The sequence below is a fragment of the Epinephelus lanceolatus genome, chromosome 23, assembly GCF_041903045.1.
Source record: "Epinephelus lanceolatus isolate andai-2023 chromosome 23, ASM4190304v1, whole genome shotgun sequence".
NCBI classification, from domain to species: domain Eukaryota; kingdom Metazoa; phylum Chordata; class Actinopteri; order Perciformes; family Serranidae; genus Epinephelus; species Epinephelus lanceolatus.
In genome coordinates, this window is record NC_135756.1 from 33,885,956 (window position 1) to 33,903,712 (window position 17,757).

General features: G+C 41.1%; 1 protein-coding gene across 1 annotated transcript in view; it reads left to right on the top strand.

Moving 5' to 3' along the window:
- efcab6 (EF-hand calcium binding domain 6) overlaps positions 1–17,757 on the top strand; it is a 102,439-nt gene that overhangs the window by 40,368 nt on the left and 44,314 nt on the right. Inside the window, 7 exon segments of the mRNA XM_078165160.1 lie at positions 77–293; positions 4,833–4,918; positions 5,019–5,155; positions 11,989–12,107; positions 15,951–16,120; positions 16,478–16,626; positions 16,789–16,890. Of these exon segments, the coding sequence (XP_078021286.1) occupies positions 77–293; positions 4,833–4,918; positions 5,019–5,155; positions 11,989–12,107; positions 15,951–16,120; positions 16,478–16,626; positions 16,789–16,890 (980 nt within the window).

A 17,757-nucleotide genomic window follows, 5' to 3' on the forward strand; every position in this document is an offset into this window, starting at 1 on the left:
GAGGGAGAGAGAGAGAGAGATACGAAGATTTCCTGATAATTTTATGTATGATAGGTTCTTGTGTGGGAACTGCCAGCCCATGTCCTCAGCTGTGGAGAGTATGTGCTGCAGGGAGGTGGATGCCTTCTGGGCTCTGGTGGAGAATCTGACCCCCAGACCAGACATAACATGCCTCACACTGCCCATCAACCCTCATGCCGGAGGGCCCATCCGCCCTCGCACATACCACCGAGACGGAGAGGGAGACCCAAGGCTCGCGGCCCCGCACATACGGGAAGACCCGAGCCTTGGGGGTATGTGTAAGGGTGGGCGGGCTCTGCCAGGAACATAATCCTCCTGTCCAAAATGAGCACTGCACACGACCGTGTTTTTGGTCACAGATGAAGCCGTGAAATCGTGCCTCTTCACCTGCACAAAACGCACCCAGGCACGAAAACTACTTGTGTCCGGAAAACGGGGGACTTGATGTCCTGACAGACTCGAGTTTGTGCAACCTGCACAAACACAATAATTCAGCATAATCACAAATGGTGAAATGCACTGTTAACAACCGAAAAAATACTAACTCACAAGTTTACTACCACTCAGACTCACTACCACCTACTACTGCGCATTGGACAGAGACAGGGTCAAGGACGCAGAGTCCCTCTTGTGACGTAGTATCAGGCGATGTTGAAAAAAAAGCGTTTTTAGAAGAGGAGCTAAAAAGAGCCACTTTTTCCTCTGAATTTGTGCCCTTATGTCGTGTAAACCATAATAAATTCTGAATTAACTTCTCGTGGTAATTTTCAGACAAGGTTATGTATATATTTTTAAAAAAATTTAACTTGCAAGTTGCACTTTAATGTCATCGGACTGAATGGATTAAATTCTGATATGAAACTAGTCATTTCACAGGGGTTGTGATGCTATTTATCCACTAATTTACAGATGCTTCTTTGCCATCACAGGCCCTGGAAATTGTAATACCACTGTATGGCCACAACAGAAACTGACTTCAAAACCCAGTGTACTTCCTGGGGGCATGGTATGAACTGGACAGCCGGTAGGATCATGGGCAGCATGGGTGTGACGTTCTGACGACGTATTATGCATGCGCCCCACCGCAGGAGAATTAAAAGGTAGCTGATAGCAGTTAGCAGCTAACTCAAGTAAGAAGAACAGCGGCCATAAATGTGCACATACTGGGAAAACAATGAGGTCCGGGAGCTCCTCCTTTGAGCAGAGGATGAGATCAGCTATCATATAACAGGGATGGTAAATGATTGTTACTGTCATGTAAATGCCATTGAAAGCCTCGTTCTTAGTCTTTTACATCCGACCTGGAAAACCTCGCAGCCACTTTTATTTGTTATAGTGTACCGTGCTCCTGGCCCGTATTCTGAATTTGTATCTGAATTCTCAGAGTTTTTATCCAGTTTAGTTCTTAAATCAGATAAAGTTATTATTGTAGGCGATTTTAACATTCATGTCGACGTTGATAATGACTCCCTGGCTACCGCGTTTATCTCATTATTAGACTCCATTGGCTTCAGTCAGGGTGTACATGAACCCACTCATTGTTTTAACCATACCCTCGATCTAGTTCTGACGTATGGAATTGAAATTGATAACCTAAAAGTCTTTCCACAGAATCCCTCGCTATCGGATCATTATCTGATTACTTTTGATTTCTTTTTACCCGATTACACGCCACTCAGCGACAGTTACTATACTAGATGTTTATCAGATAGTGCTGTCGCAAAATTTAAGGAGAAGATTACTCCGTCGTTAAATTCAATACCAAGTCCCTCAGTAACAGAGGTTTCCTGTACTGACTTTGATCATTTTGTCGATAGCGCCGTAGGCTCGCTGCGAACAACACTTGACTCTGTAGCTCCTCTTAAAAAGAAGTTAAAAAAGCAAAGAAAGTTCGCTCCTTGGTATAACTCTCAAACCCGTAAGTTAAAACAAATATCGCGAAAATTTGAAAGGAATTGGCGATTGACCAAACTGGAAGAATCTCGTTTAATCTGGACAGACAGTCTCAAAACTTATAAGAGGGACCTCTGCAATGCCAGAGCAAACTATTACTCAGCATTAATAGAAGAAAACAAGAACAACCCCAGGTTAAATTTCAGCACTGTAGCCAGGCTGACTGAGAGTCAAAGCTCTATTGAGCCTTGTATTCCTTTAGCCCTTAGCAGTAATGATTTTATGAGCTTTTTTAATGACAAAATTCTAACTATTAGAGGCAAAATTCATGACCTCCTGTCCTCAGATGGTATCTAATCTCAAACACAGCTGTAAGACCTAATATATATTTAGATTGCTTCTCCCCAATTTCTCTTTAAGAATTGACAGCAGTGATTTCTTCATCTAAATCATCAACGTGTCTCTTAGACCCCATCCCAACTAGGCTACTTAAGGAGGTCTTTCCTTTAGTTAACACTCATATATTAGATATGATCAATATATCCTTATTAACAGGCTATGTACCACAGTCTTTTAAGGTAGCTGTAATTAAACCTCTACTAAAAAAGCCCACCCTGGATCCAGAGGTGTTAGCCAACTATAGACCAATATCTAATCTTCCCTTTATGTCAAAGATCCTTGAGAAAGTAGTCGCAGACCAGCTGTGTGATTTTCTCCATGATAATAATTTATTTGAGGAATTTCAGTCAGGATTTAGAGTGCATCATAGCACTGAGACAGCACTAGTTAAAATTACAAATGACCTTCTGATTGCTTCAGACAAAGGACTTGTCTCTGTACTTATTTTATTATTTCTTAGTGCGGCGTTTGACACAACTGACCATCAAATTCTACTGCAGAGACTGGATCACTTAATTGGCCTAAAAGGTTCTGCACTAAGCTGGTTTAAATCTTATTTATCTGATCGTTTTCAGTTTGTTGACGTTCATAATGAATCATCCTTACGTACCAAAGTTTGTTTTGGAGTTCCGCAAGGTTCTGTGCTCGGACCAATCCTATTTACTCTATATATGCTTCCTTTAGGTAACATCATTAGAAATCACTCTATAAATTTCCATTGTTATGCGGATGATACTCAGTTGTATTTATCGATGAAGCCAGAAGAAAGTAATCAATTAACTAAACTCCATAACTGCCTTAAAGACATAAAAACTTGGATGAGCACCAATTTCCTGATGTTAAATTCAGACAAAACTGAAGTTATTGTTCTTGGCCCCAAACAACTCAGAGACTCTTTATCTGATGACATAGTTTCTCTAGATGGCATTGCTCTGGCCTCTAGCACTACCGTAAGTAACCTCGGAGTAATATTTGATCAAGATTTGTCTTTTAATTCTCATTTAAAACAAACCTCACGGACTGCATTTTTTCATCTGCGTAATATTGCGAAAATTAGGCCTATCCTGACCCGAAAAGATGCAGAAAAATTGGTCCACGCTTTTGTTACCTCAAGGCTGGATTACTGTAACTCTCTATTATCAGGTAGCTCTAGTAAGTCCTTAAAAACTGTCAAGCTAATTCAGAATGCAGCAGCACGTGTACTAACAGGAACTAAGAAACAAGATCATATTTCTCCTGTTTTAGCTTCTCTGCACTGGCTCCCTGTAAAATCCAGAATTGAATTTAAAATCCTACTGTTAACTTATAAAGCTCTAAATGGTCAAGCTCCATCATATCTTAGTGAGCTGATAGTGCCATATTATCCCACCAGAACACTGCGCTCTGAGAACGCAGGGTTACTCGTGGTCCCTAAAGTCTCCAAAAGTAGATCAGGAGCTAGAGCCTTCAGCTATCAGGCTCCTCTCCTGTGGAATCATCTTCCTGTTACGGTCCGGGAGGCAGACACCGTCTCCACATTTAAGACTAGACTTAAGACTTTCCTTTTTGATAAAGCTTATTAGTTAGGCTTATAAGCTTATAAGCTAGTTAGGGCTGGCTCAGGCTTGCCCTGTACCAGCCCCTAGTTAGGCTGACTTAGGCCTAGTCTGCCGGAGGACCCCCCCTATAATACACCGGGCACCTTCTCTCCTTCTCTCTCTCTCTCGTATTCTATTACTGCATCTTGCTAACTCGGCCATTCTGGATGTCACTAACTCGGCTTCTTCTCCGGAGCCTTTGTGCTCCACTGTCTCTCAGATTAACTCATATCGCAGCGGTGCCTGGACAGCGTGACGTGTGTGGTTGTGCTGCTGCCGTGGTCCTGCCAGATGCCTCCTGCTGCTGCTGCCATCATTAGTCATTAGTCATTATTTATAAATAAAATCGATTGATTGATTGATTGTTTATAAAACCCTGCTACGCTTATGTTATATGTCACACTAGAGGCTGACGCTGTTGTGTTACATGTCATGCCTGTCACACCTCTTTTGATTCTGCGATGCGGGCATGCTGTCTATAATCACACACTGGAGCGGCATGATGCCGCAGTTGTTTGGTTCTGGGTGAAAAATGCAAAGGCAACATAAAGAAGGGACTTTGTAGCGGCGTAAAATGTGTAAAATGGGCTGTTGATTTACTTTAACCTTTAATGTTAAAGTTAAATGTATGTCCCAGAAATATCCGCATTGCAGCTGAAACATCTCTGCTCTGAGATTAATTTAGTTTGACTTTTGCTATCTAAGGTTTGATCTATTAGAGACTTCAGATCAGATCACCTGTAGGTATATTTCCCAATTTGCAGTCATGAAACACAAGAACACATCCATTTCGGGCTGCTGTTCTAAACCTTAAACTTCTCTGTCTGTGCTTTACTGACCCATAATCCACCTCAGTGCCCTCCCTCCTCCTTCTCCTCTCTCTATGTCATCTGTCTACTAGCCATCTTTGCATCTCCTCTTTGCTCTCTCCCACCTCATCAGTTGTCAGCACTTTGGGGAATAGACCCGGGCTTCCACAGATCAAGGCAGGCATGTCAATAACCATGTTCACAGAGATGAAAGCTCCGGCGAGCCGAGCCTCACAAGTTGCTTGGGTTCAGGAGTTCACAGGCGCCGCTGAGGTGTAGTGTTGCTGTTGCTGTCAATCATTGTGTGTGAACCTTGCAGATCGGAGGCAACCTGAGGACTGTGATCAGAGTGTTCAGCCTGTTTGACTGCAACAGCAAAGGACACATCCAACAGCATGAGTTCCGCCGCATACTGGATAACTACTGCATCCACCTGACAGATAAGGAGTTTCAGAGGTGGGGTTCGTAGTATACATCAACAGTTTGACACAACAGATCATACATAAAATCTGTGCTGGTCCACACTCACACCACACATGAGGACTGGTTGACAGCTTAGTAAGCCGGGATTTCTGCCAACATTCACTTGTCCTAAAAACCATTAGGGCACTTCATTACTGGGGCTGGGTTTTGGTACTTGATATTAAAATATCAGCTGAAATAACCCATTATCAAGTAGTATCAAAATGTCACCATTCAAATTATACCTGCATTCGATCCTATTTTATGCTGGGGGTCTGATCCTGAACCTTCCCAACTCCCTGCTGGATCAGCAAATTTTCTGTTGCTGCTGTGTCTGCAACAGCTCTCCTCCGTGTCAGTTAAACATCTGCAAAGTTAGCATGAGCTAACACAGTGACAGCAGCTAGCATTCAACACTGAGCCATTTAAAGGTTCCAACAAACTCACACCGACTCTGAAATAGCTCAACTCTGTCCAGAAATCCATTAATAACGATGAGTAAACAATATGAATTAGCCCTGTCACTATGTGTGTGCGAAGACAAGAGCAATGTATTTGAGGTGGTTGGCTGTTCAGTTTGCCGAGATGCCACCAAGACAGTATGGCTATGACTATGCATCACTTCATTTACATTACGGGTATTCAATAAAGTACATTATTAATATCGGAATCACTTTAAGGGAACTGGTGTTGATACTGATATCTTTTAAACACTACCCAGCCCTATTCATTACTGCATCTACATCTACGTAAGAAACGTTTCCAGCCAACAAGTCAGAGTAAGTAAAGGAAGTCTGTACTGTACTTAAAAATGGTTTATTCATATTTGGGTTTTATTTTTGACCATCATTTCTATTAGTATCAGTCACGTGGTATTTAGTTAATTGCTGGGATTTGGGAAAGTGTGACATTGATTAAAAGAAGTCAGTGAAATAATCAGACAGGCTGCAAACCAGCCTCCAACTCCAAAAATGATTAAACTCTCCAGCCAACCTGATCTCTCAGAAATACGTGAAATGACCACGACCTCTTAACACCGCATTCCGTGGTTGCAGCACGTAATGGGTTGAAATTACGTGCTGCCACCACGAAAACAATGCCAATGTAAAGTCAATTAGGATCCTCTCCCGTGGTGGACACACGGATTCCCTGATTCAATCACGTCACGTCAACCTCGTTTTCCTCAATGATATCTTTAACATTCCTGTATACACACAAAAACGTGGAAGTGTCCTTGATAACTCAACAATATGACAGGTTAATGTCAAGGCCATAAAATAAAATAAATGTATTTTGCCAGCTTTTGATAGCGTGGGGCTTTAAGAGCATTGTGCTGTGGGCGGATGGGGCGCGTTCCACTACTGTTTTGTAGCTGCTGTCCGCCGTCTGTGGGCTTCATTCCATTTAAGATTGCCATCCGTCTGCCGTAACTGAATCCAAACGCCACTAATAAATAAATAAATAAGAAGATAAAAATAAGGCTGAGCACGGAAGAACCAGAGAGGAAACACCATCACATGGAGCCGTCTGCCCCTGGCAACCTGGCCACCCTCCACTCCACCAGGGGAGAGTGGACCCCAAGCCAGCGCCACAGAACGGCTGCCCCGCTGGTTATACTCCGACCGTGGCAGCTGTCACACAAACCGCTACTGAAAATTAGGACAGGTAGGCTATATACATATTGCAAAACTCTGTAAAAGTACACCAAAGCATATTTTCGTTTCCAAATATTTATTTGAAAACGAAACCATTCATACGGTCAATATAAAGCATTTTGTTAGTAATAAAAAACAAATGTAATCTCAATGTGAGCCAGCCGGCGGGACTGCGGCTGAACCACTTCCAATGTTCATTCATTCATTCATTCATTCAATCGCGTGTTCAATGTGTGTGTGTGTGTGTGTGTGTGTGTGTGTGTGTGTGTGTCAGAGAGGAGTATCAATAAAAAAAAAGTAATTATTTCGGTGTTTATTTCTTTTATTCTTCCGTTTTTTTTTTTTAATTAAAATGCGTAATATAGCCAACAATATTATAGACCAAGTGTTAATCTAATTATTATTGTAGAATGTATTTAGCAAATCACCACTCTCAACTGGAGACAGCAGCAAAAAAGAAAAAAAAAAAAAGGCATTATAAAAAGCCGACAAATCGTGTTAATTAATTGACATGAGACACTGAAGAGGTTGTCTCCTATAGTCTGTAATTTTTTATTTTTTTATCATAACTTTTCGGAAATTACTCAAAAGTAGAACATGCTAAAAGTAAATACAATAATAGGCTAAATAGTATCTAAGCAATAATAAAGTGTCTAAACAGTAATAAATATTATCTAAGTTATCTATTAGGCTACCATTCCACTCTGTAAATAGATTTTAACATTTCAATATGATTTTAATATTATTTTTGCTTATTTCATTATTGTTATTATTGGTTTTACTTTTTAGTAGTATTGTATTGTCTGAGGATGACTCATTTTAGTAACTATCTACAGTTGGCTTGTGTCCAAAAAATGAAAAAATCTAAACTTCGTCGTAGAGCTAAACCAAATACATCATTGGAAAGGTCTCAACCTGGAGAGTGACATATGTCAGTATGAAGATTCTACATGGCTCCTGCTTTCAGCCATTGAACTTTGAACCTTGACCTCAGTGCATGTTTGAGGGCTTATAACAGCAACAAAAGGGGGTACAGACATGGGACCAACTGTTATAGAGAGCTCTTGACCTCAGCTATCATGTGAGTGTAGTCAACAACTGAGGGTGCTGTCAGATATGGATAAAATATGGATAAAATTAATGTTCACCCATTTAGAAATTATCTAAGATATTTAAAATCTGATTTCACAAATGCGTTTACCATCCCCTTAAAGTCCACAGTGTACTCTCAATTCAATATTTACAACTTCCAAATCTGGGAAAAACACTTAGATTTTTAAAAAACTACAATTCCCTGGGACCGCGCCATGCAGTTTGATACATATCAGCAACATAGTTGTAGTTCTTCTGATTTGCAAAGTAGGGCTCTAAATAGGGTTGTAAAAAGATAGATCTACTGAATATATCTAATATCAAGTAAAGCCAAACTAGTTATTACACTCCACCTAGATGAACTATGGTAAGAAAAAGTAAAGATGTCTGCTAATTTTCGATATTTTAGCTAATACACTAGAAACGGCGTTTTTGGGACAGTAGGTTCATTTGTATGCATGTAAAATAGGGTTGTAAAAAGCTAGATCTACTGAATAAATCTAATATCTAGTAAAGCCGAAGTAGTTATTACACTGCACCTAGATGGACTATGTTAAGAAAAAAAGCAAGGATATTGGCTAATCGTAGTTATTTTAGATAGTACTCTAAAAACGGCATTTTTGGGACAGTAGGTTTTTTGCAGCTTGTTGTAAAACAGGGTCGTAAAAAGATACATCTACCGAGTATATCAAATGTCTAGTAAAGCTGAACTAGTAATGACACTGCACCTAGATGAAATATGTTAAGAAAAAGTAGGCATGATGGTTCATTTCAGATATTTTAGCAAGTTCTCTAGAAACGGCGTTTTTGGGATGAATATTTGAATAGGCTATAACAAATATCTAGAACAGCCAAACTATCACGTTATTATCATTATTATTATTATTGGTGGGAAATTATAACAGGGGAATGTATTTGCCGTTTTAATATCAAGAAAACTTCCGCGTTTTGTGTGTATACAGGAATGTTAAAGATATCATTGAGGAAAACGAGGTTGACGTGACGTGATTGAATCAGGGAATCCGTGTGTCCACCACGGGAGAGGACTCTAATTGACTTTACATTGGCATTGTTTTCGTGGTGGCAGCACGTAATTTCAACCCATTACGTGCTGTCACCACGGAATGCGGTGTTAAGAGGTCGTGGTCATTTCACGTATTTCTGTGAGATCAGGTTGTCTCCAGCATCCATCACAGTCTACGGATTGACATAATGCTTTAGTATAACAAACTTTAAATCCTGCAATTGTGCGCACACATTCCAGTGCAGTGAGTAGGCTTAGGGTTCAGTACCATGCTATCATATCTGGATCCAGTATTAAATTTGCTTATCAAAGTTGAAATGAAATCCCCTAAAAATCACGGGTTGATAGAGTTAGTATTGTGATACTAATCTTTGCCTGGCTATATGGCATATGTGCTACTTGATGAATAGTTAATTAAATGTTATGTACATTGTAGTTATGTACATTGTTGCCTGGCAACCTCATGATCATGTCAGACATGCTAGTGGTTCTCTCACCTTTGGACAGAGCCAGGCTAGCTCTTTCTCCCTGCTTCCAGTCTTTATACTAAGCTAAGCTAACTGGCTAAATATTAAGCTGTAGCCTTATATTTAATGCAGGCCTATAAACAGAGTGGTATTGACCTTCCAACCATTGGATCTTCTCATTTTCTGTAGCATTAGGCAAGACGGTAAGAAAGCGTCTTTTCCAAAATGTTGAACTATTACTTTAATAAACATGCCCAACCCATGGTACTGCTGCTGTTGCTAGTTAGTTTAAAAAAATTTGGCTAGTGTAACAAATGACCAAGTATTTCCTCCACCATCTCAGAACTTATCGGTTATCGTCTGCTGACAATAAAGCCTCTAGGGGAGAAGGCCAATATTTCAGGTTCATAAGTATCATGAGTAGCCAGCAGATATCTGAGCCAAGACTTCCTCTTCCATGTGCGTCATTCCTGTTAATCTCTATAAACAGATATCTGCACATGAATGCTGGTTAAAAAACAACAACAAAAAAATAATAAAGAGCTAATTCATCGTCAGATGGTAGCCAGTGAGCTCTGAGATTACATTACAGCCAATGTGCTCTGCCTCTCCACAGTGACTGTTTACCTGCTGTTCAAAAGTGATTGGTCAATACCACTCGGACTACAAACACACAACCAGCAGAAACCAGAACACTTCAGATACCAACACCTTGTCACATTGTCCCCTACAGATTCTGCATACAAATCTGTTTATAGATATTATTTATATGTTATTTATTATTTCCTCCCTAACATCTGTGGGTTCTCATCCCAGGTCATCAAAAACTGATGGTCCTGGGTCATCAAATACTGATGCTCCAAGGTCGTCAAATACCAACACTCCCAGTACATCACATACTAATGCTTCCAGGTTGTCAAATACCAACAATTCCAGGTCGTCAAATACCGACACTCTCAGATGCTTCCCTGGTCATTACATACTGACATTCCTCAGTCGTCAAATAGTAAGCTGCCAGGTCATCAAGAGTCCACAGTCCCAGTTTATCAAATACTCATGCTCCCAGGTCGTCACATACTATTGTTCCCAGGTTGTCAAGTACTGATACTTCCAGGTCATCACATACTAATGATTCTAGGTTGTAAATACTAACCCTCCCAGGTCTTCAAATACAGATACTTCCAGGTTGTCAAATACTGAAATTCTCAGGTCATCTACTGATGCTTCCCTGGTTGTCAATACTGATGCTCCCAGGTCGTTAAATATCAGCAGTTCCAGGTCATCAAATACTGATGCTTTCAGGTCGTCACATACTAATGCCTCCAGGTCGTCAGAAACCAACCAAGTTGTATACTACACTTTCTCACGCCCATTGTGTGTGATACCAATGGGGAATGCATCCTTTGACATCTCTGTGTGATGCACAGTTGTCTCCTAGGTGAAACTCGCAACAAAGTTGTCAATCGGTCGCAGTTCGGTTTTGGCAATAAAACTACTTGGTTAGGTTTAGAAAAACCAGAATGTTTTGGAAGTCTGTGTTTTTGACCCAGCCACCTTCCCTTCCTTCCACCCCACATGGACTTTCTCGCTCTTTGTGCTATGTCAGTTGCCCTGAGTGTCAAGTATTTCAACTGATGAGTTTACAATGGAGTTAGTTGAAAGTCCTGTGCATCTCATAGAGATACCAAAGGCTGTCTTACATAGGTGTTGGTATCACATGCAGAGGGGTGTGACACAGCGTCAGTTTTTGACAGCTTGGGAATGAAAATGAGCTACAGTATGTCATACAATCAATGTACTAAACAACTATCAATGGTTCCTGAACTGTGTTTTGAATAACAATGACAAAATCATGTAAGGTTTTGTTTTGCAATATAATGCCTTAACTAATTAATTGTCCCTTTCACTACTGTTCACTGTTCTTTGTATTATATCATGTACACACACTCTCTCTTTCACACACGTACATTTTATTCTGAGCTCCACAGCTAAATGTGTTCACTCTTGTTTAAGACAGACACATTCTGTCTTAAAAAAGTTGTACTTTTTTTTTTACTGTGCATGCAGTAATTTATTGCACACATGCGCGCGCACACACACACACACACACACAGCTCTCATCCAACCAGCACAGGCCTGACTCTTTCCAGTATTCCCAGTGGTGGGAAGTGGTTTGTCAGCTAGGACGAGATCACTTGCACTAACTTTGTGGTCAGCGTTTGTCTCAGGATGAGGGAGCGCTAATTGACTTTTAAAACTTCGGGCCCTGCAGTCAAATCCACTCCAGAAATGCTCCTCAACTTTTTTGACGCGGCTCTAGAGGATTGTGTGTGACAGGTTCATTTTCAATGGCTTTAATTGGTTTTAACGCTCAGGTCTCTCTCTCTCTCTCTCTCTCTCTCTCTCTCTCTCACACACACACACACACACACACTTATGCTGTGTTAGAATAGATAGAGCCAAGCATAAAGCATAACCTCTTTTCTCATCTCGTCATTGACATAGATGTTCTTGACATTATAGGTCACCTGTGAAACTGTACCATTTATTTAAAATATGAACTTCCAGAATCTGCTTGCTTTTTCCCAGGCTGTGGAATCACTACAGTCCCAACAACACATCCACCATTTCCTATGAAGTGTTCCTGGACAAGCTAGGCTTTGGGGGCAGCCATTACTTAAGGATTGCGCCCATCTGCACTAAACTAGGTATGGATACAGTGGATTTCAATGTGGATTTAGAGAATGCGACTGACAGCAGCAGGGAACACAAACTGAGATGCTAACAATGAGTCTACTGCCCTGATAGCTGTAGGCCTACTAAATGCTAATTTTGTAACATCATTTACTCTCACAGCATTGTTAATGAGTGTGTCTCAAACTGCATGCCCCCTCTAGTACACTTCAATGTAGAACACTATGTGCACTAGGTTCTTTACATGGTGCACTCATTTAAACAGGGTGGTGTTGTCTCAAACAGAAGTGACATTTTTATTATCTTTGTCGGTTTATTATCTTTTCATCTTTGTCTTCTTTTTAAACGCTGAATTGCAGATTGATGGTAAAGCATTATTGCCAACATTTGACCGCTATCTGTGCTCGCACATATACCAAACACACGCCACAAAATCAGTGCTTTCTATATTGTGCTGTCATAGCTAGGAACAAGTTAGCAGGCTAACGATTGCTAATGTTAGCATTATTTTTCACGGTACCAAATCATTACAGACCCAACAAACATTACTGATGACTTCTGTTCGACAGCAGTATTAGTACTTAGTGCAAAAAACATGTAAACTAACAGGCTCCTTGTTGTCCCCAGCCACCATGTCAAAAGTTGAGAAGTTTGTTACGTCACAAAGTTGCCGAACATTGAGGGTGAGAAGTGTCCATCATTCCACACCATTGGACCATTTTGAATGTGGCAGTAGTACACTGCATTTTCCCGTACTATGCAGTGTGAACACCTAGCGCACTTGTGCACTCAGAATATTAAGTGCCTAGTGCAGAAGTACAGTATGTGATTTGAGTCACACTGAAAGTTCTACAGCTAACTACTTATGGACCAAATGGAAAATAACAGCATGGGGACAGCTTCTCCAGAAGAACTTGGTCCACTTAAATAACTGACACAGCAGTTAGACAACAAAACACTGACAACAAATATAATCACTCACTCTTGAGAAGTGGGACAAAATCTATTTCTTTGGGTGTTGGATTTTTTTGCTCCTCAAGTAAAGTAAACATTGTGTTTTGGTAATGCACCTATTCAAACTTTAGAGTGTATAGTATAGTATAGGGTTTAAAGTTTAGAGTGTACAGGAGCTAAAGCAATTTGATGGAATTATATGATGTCCATTCTCATGCTCAGTTATGTCTCATAAGTTGTTGCAGCCATTTTTGTATTGATACCCTTTGTTACACAGATTTGATGCAAAATGTAAGTACTTTTGATCACTGGAGAATTGATAAAAATGGTCAATAATCCCTCCAAAATTTGATGATGTCACTACAATAAAACGGCTCCTATGGGGACTAACATGATCACACATGAATGAAATTAGGCTCATTGAATCCACAAGAGTCTGACAGCTTTCCAGTTGGCTCCACTTTGTGCATTCCAGTTTAGGGATCCCAGTACACAGAAAGTTTCAAATAGACTAGGCAAAAATAACACATTTGTATTGTATAAGGAAAAATGCATGTTTGTTGCCAAAACTGCATGAAATTTGCATAAAGTGGGCGTGTCTGTATAGGGGAGAGTTGTGGGTATCCATAGAACCCACTTTCATTCAAATATCTTTAAGTGAGGGGTTGAGGGATCACAAAATGGCCATACCAGTTTTTTGTTTGGAGTGTTATTCTACCTTCTTCCTGACAAGCTAGCATAAAATGGTTGGTACCAATGGATTCCTTAGGCCTTCTAGATTTATATGACACCAGCATATTCAAGCTAGCTTTAAGGAGCCCACTACTGCCTCCAAAACAATGTCAACCTGGAATGTCGGCATGTTTCCAGAGTGGATGAGATTTAAAAGTTGCTAATGCTAGAGGCAGTGTGCACAGTGTTATGTAGTTCTCTATCTACAAAATATTAAAAGATATGTGGTTTATTTACCATTAATTAAATATGTAACTCATCCAAATATACATAAGTAAATTAATGTGAAATAAATCTCATCTTACACTGATAGTAACATGCTCACAGTAATGATGCTAATGCATCTTTAGCAAATATTGTTTAAAATGGTCGCTGTATTATTTTAGCATGTTAAAGGATAACTTCGGTATTTTTCAACCTGGGCCCTATTTCCCCATGTGTATGTGTGCGTATGAATCATAGGTACAACTCGTTTTAAAATTGGTTCGGTATTGAGGGAGGCGGATGCAGCCGGCAGCTGCGAAACAAGCTAAAACAGTAACGGGGGCAAATGCGTCCCGTATAAGTTTGCGCATTAAAAGTGTTTTTTTTCGCCACTGACCGGTTCAGATCGCCAGTGCTATCTCTGTAAATAGCATACTAAGCGTTTCCCTTACCTCTGGGCTGTGTGACGCCATCTCACGAGAGCTTTGCTTGTTGCCGGAAGAAAACAGAGGAGCCATGCTGAGCGCCGCTCAGAGTGGCACTCGTTGTCCCGGAGTACAGTTGAGAGTTTTACTGCATTGATTGAAAACAATGGTTCGTGTTTGTGCTTATCCGAATTGCAAGAACAGGATGTCACGCAGCACCCCGTACAGCTTTCATAGGCTGCCTTTGCCGGACGGCGAAATGCTGAAGTTGTGGCTAGTTGTGCTACAAATGGATGCTAACACTCCTGTCCAGACACTGCGCCTTGCAGACCATCGGGTCTGCAGTGCTCACTTCTCCCAGATGACTACTGCCAGCCTCAAGAAAACGGCTGCCCCACGAGTAGAGCGAGCTACAGACACAGTGGAGCAAAGCTCTCGCGAGATGACGTCACAGCCCAGAGGTAAGGGAAACGCTCAGTATGCTAGTTACAGAGATAGCACTGGCGATCTGAACCGGTCAGTGGTGAATAAAAGCACTTTTAATGTGCAAACTTATACGGGACGCATTTGCCCCCGTTACCGTTTTAGCTTGTTTCGCGGCTCCCGGTTGCATCCGCCTCCCTTGATACTGAACCAATTTTAAAACGAGTTGTACCTATGAATCATACGCACACATACACATGGGGAAATAGGGCCCAGGTTGAAAAATACCGAAGTTATCTTTAAGTCCTGGTCAGACATAAGATTCTCAAAGAGATAAGTTGAAACAGGCAACAACTTACAATGCACCATTCTGCAACATTCTAAAAACACCGATGCACCTAGATGAGACAGTGTATTATCTCCATGCAACAACTCTCTGTATGTCCCCTCTGTTTGCAGCTTGTCAGGCTTATTTTGTGGCTGAATATAATTTGTAGCTTCTTAAAATATGAATAAGGATAGTGATAGTAAGATGCTGGCTACAGTTGCAGTTGTAGTAGTGATGAAACGGCGATAAACAGAAACAAAAAGAGAATCAGATAGACTACATTCATAACAAATACACCACAATGATATTAAAAACCAGCACCTATTAATCAGTCAGTGAGAATGTGTGTGTGGGGGGAGGCCTAAGCACATACAGCCAGCAGCAGCAACCTGCCGTCTGACACCGGCACACCATGAGGACGCAAATAGAGAGTTTAGCTGGGACAGAACACGTGCCACAGCAAGCGAACATGCTGTCTGCGGTCATTTTGACTTGACCATCGGACTTCACTACAAGCCGATTGGCTGTTGAAACAAGTGACTTGCTTTAAGTTCTAAAACCAGCTGCTGCCGATTTGACCAGCAGAGCTGCAGGTGACACAATCAGCCGGCTTGAGTTGAGCTTAGACGGCCAGTTCACACAGCTGCAACTTTCCTCTGCAATGTTTTTGCCTTTAATGGATAGGACAACAGTGTGAACCTGGGCCGCTGCAGCAGGGACAGCACCTTTGTACGTGGGGCACCTGCTCTAAACACCAAGCCACCAATGCCCCTAAAGATTGTGTTTTACAGAAATGTCCAGCCGAGGGACAACTCCACCTGAGAAAGTCAAACAGAGGAAACAGAAACCGGAATCTGTCTCCAGTCTGTGTGATGCCCCATCAGTCCTGCAACACAGGAAGCTGCAGACTCTCTTCTACGACAAGGTACAGACTTGTGTGTTTTATTGCTCCTGTTTGCGTGTCACCATCTGGCCCTCTCCTTTGCATTATCCTCTTTGAGGATGGACGGCTAAATTGGCTCTAAGTGGCACGTCAGGATGCAAACGGCAGAGGGAACACTTCTAATTAAAATGTTTGCCCAGAAAAATCAGCTCCTGAGTTAGTGTGTTAATCACGGCTAATTTGCGGGATAGGCGGCAGAGTCGGGGATGACTCTTCTCTTGCATCCTAGAGCCGCGCTGGGATGTTCTCCATGGCAACCGAAACTGGAGATGACTCACTTCCTGTCTTTATTGATGAGAGAGAAATAAAACAAAGAGAGAGGTCTGTCTGTAAAATATGAATGTTTGTACATCACTGTGTTCTTCTACCTATCAGATGTGCATGAACTCTACCCCGGTGTGGCAAGCACTGCAGGCCTTTGACACCACCCACTCTGGCCTGGTAGAACAGGATGTCCTCAGGGCCATTCTCAGCAGCTTTATATTTCCCATGAACCCTCATTCTTTCCAGAAGCTTACCAGCTGGTAGGGAAAGCAATATTTAATTTATTTGTGTTTTCCCTGTTTCTACCAACCTACCCTGCCCCAACCTCCCTACCCTTTACTCTTTAAATCTTAAAATCCAGCTATCATCTATTCTGTTTAATACATTTTTCATGCATGTGTATGGATTTTGTGTGTTTGTAGTTACGGTGTAGGAGCAATGGGGCGAGTGAGGTGGAAACACTTCATGGGCCACTTCATGAGCCCAGTCAAAAAAGAGGGTGACACAAATCTTCACACCATCAGGTCAGTTTGAAATATTTTTTGCCCTGTTCACACATGGAAGCTCCACGTGTTGTTAGGTCATCACATGTTGACCACACTTCTATTTTCTTTTGTGTTGAGTCTGCTGTGATATAAAACTGAACTTCGCTGCAGAACAGACAGACAATATTGTGTGCATCTTCCAGCCATCTGCGCCTCCGTATTTTTCTTTTTGTCTTCTGTCTTTTCATAGCAGAATTGCACACACAAATACTGCCTTTCTTTCAATTTTAATTTCAGTTTTATTTATAAAGCCCAATATCACAATTCAAAATTGGCCTCAGAGGGCTTTGCAGCATACGACATCCCTCTGTCCTTAGACCCTCACAGCAGATATGGAAAAACTATGGTATAAATGGTATAAACCTCAGGAAGAGCAACTGAGGAGGGATCATGTCATGCGTACAGATCAACATAATAAATGTACAGTGATCCATATGACAAAATAATACACTGAGAGAGAGAGAGAGAGAGAGAGAGAGAGACAGAGAGAGAATGTATTCTGTTGTCCCAAACCAGAGATGGTCTCTAACGTAACCTAACCATTTTAGAACAATACTTTAAAATGTTAGGAAAACCCAAAACGTGATCTTTCAAAAAACAAAAAAACAAAACAAAAATAAAAACAAACAAACAGATGTCTTGAAAACAAATACAATTTTCCTCCGAATAGCACCCTGATTGAACACATCAAAAAAATATGCTTACCTTGGCCTGACCAAATCTGCATTAGGCTTTAATCTTTAAGTTCACTGCACAAACATCAACACTTGTGGCCCGAGATGAACTGGTTGATTCAAAATAAAAGCACCACTGGTTCCGCTTTGACTTTTTAAATCATAGCCTACC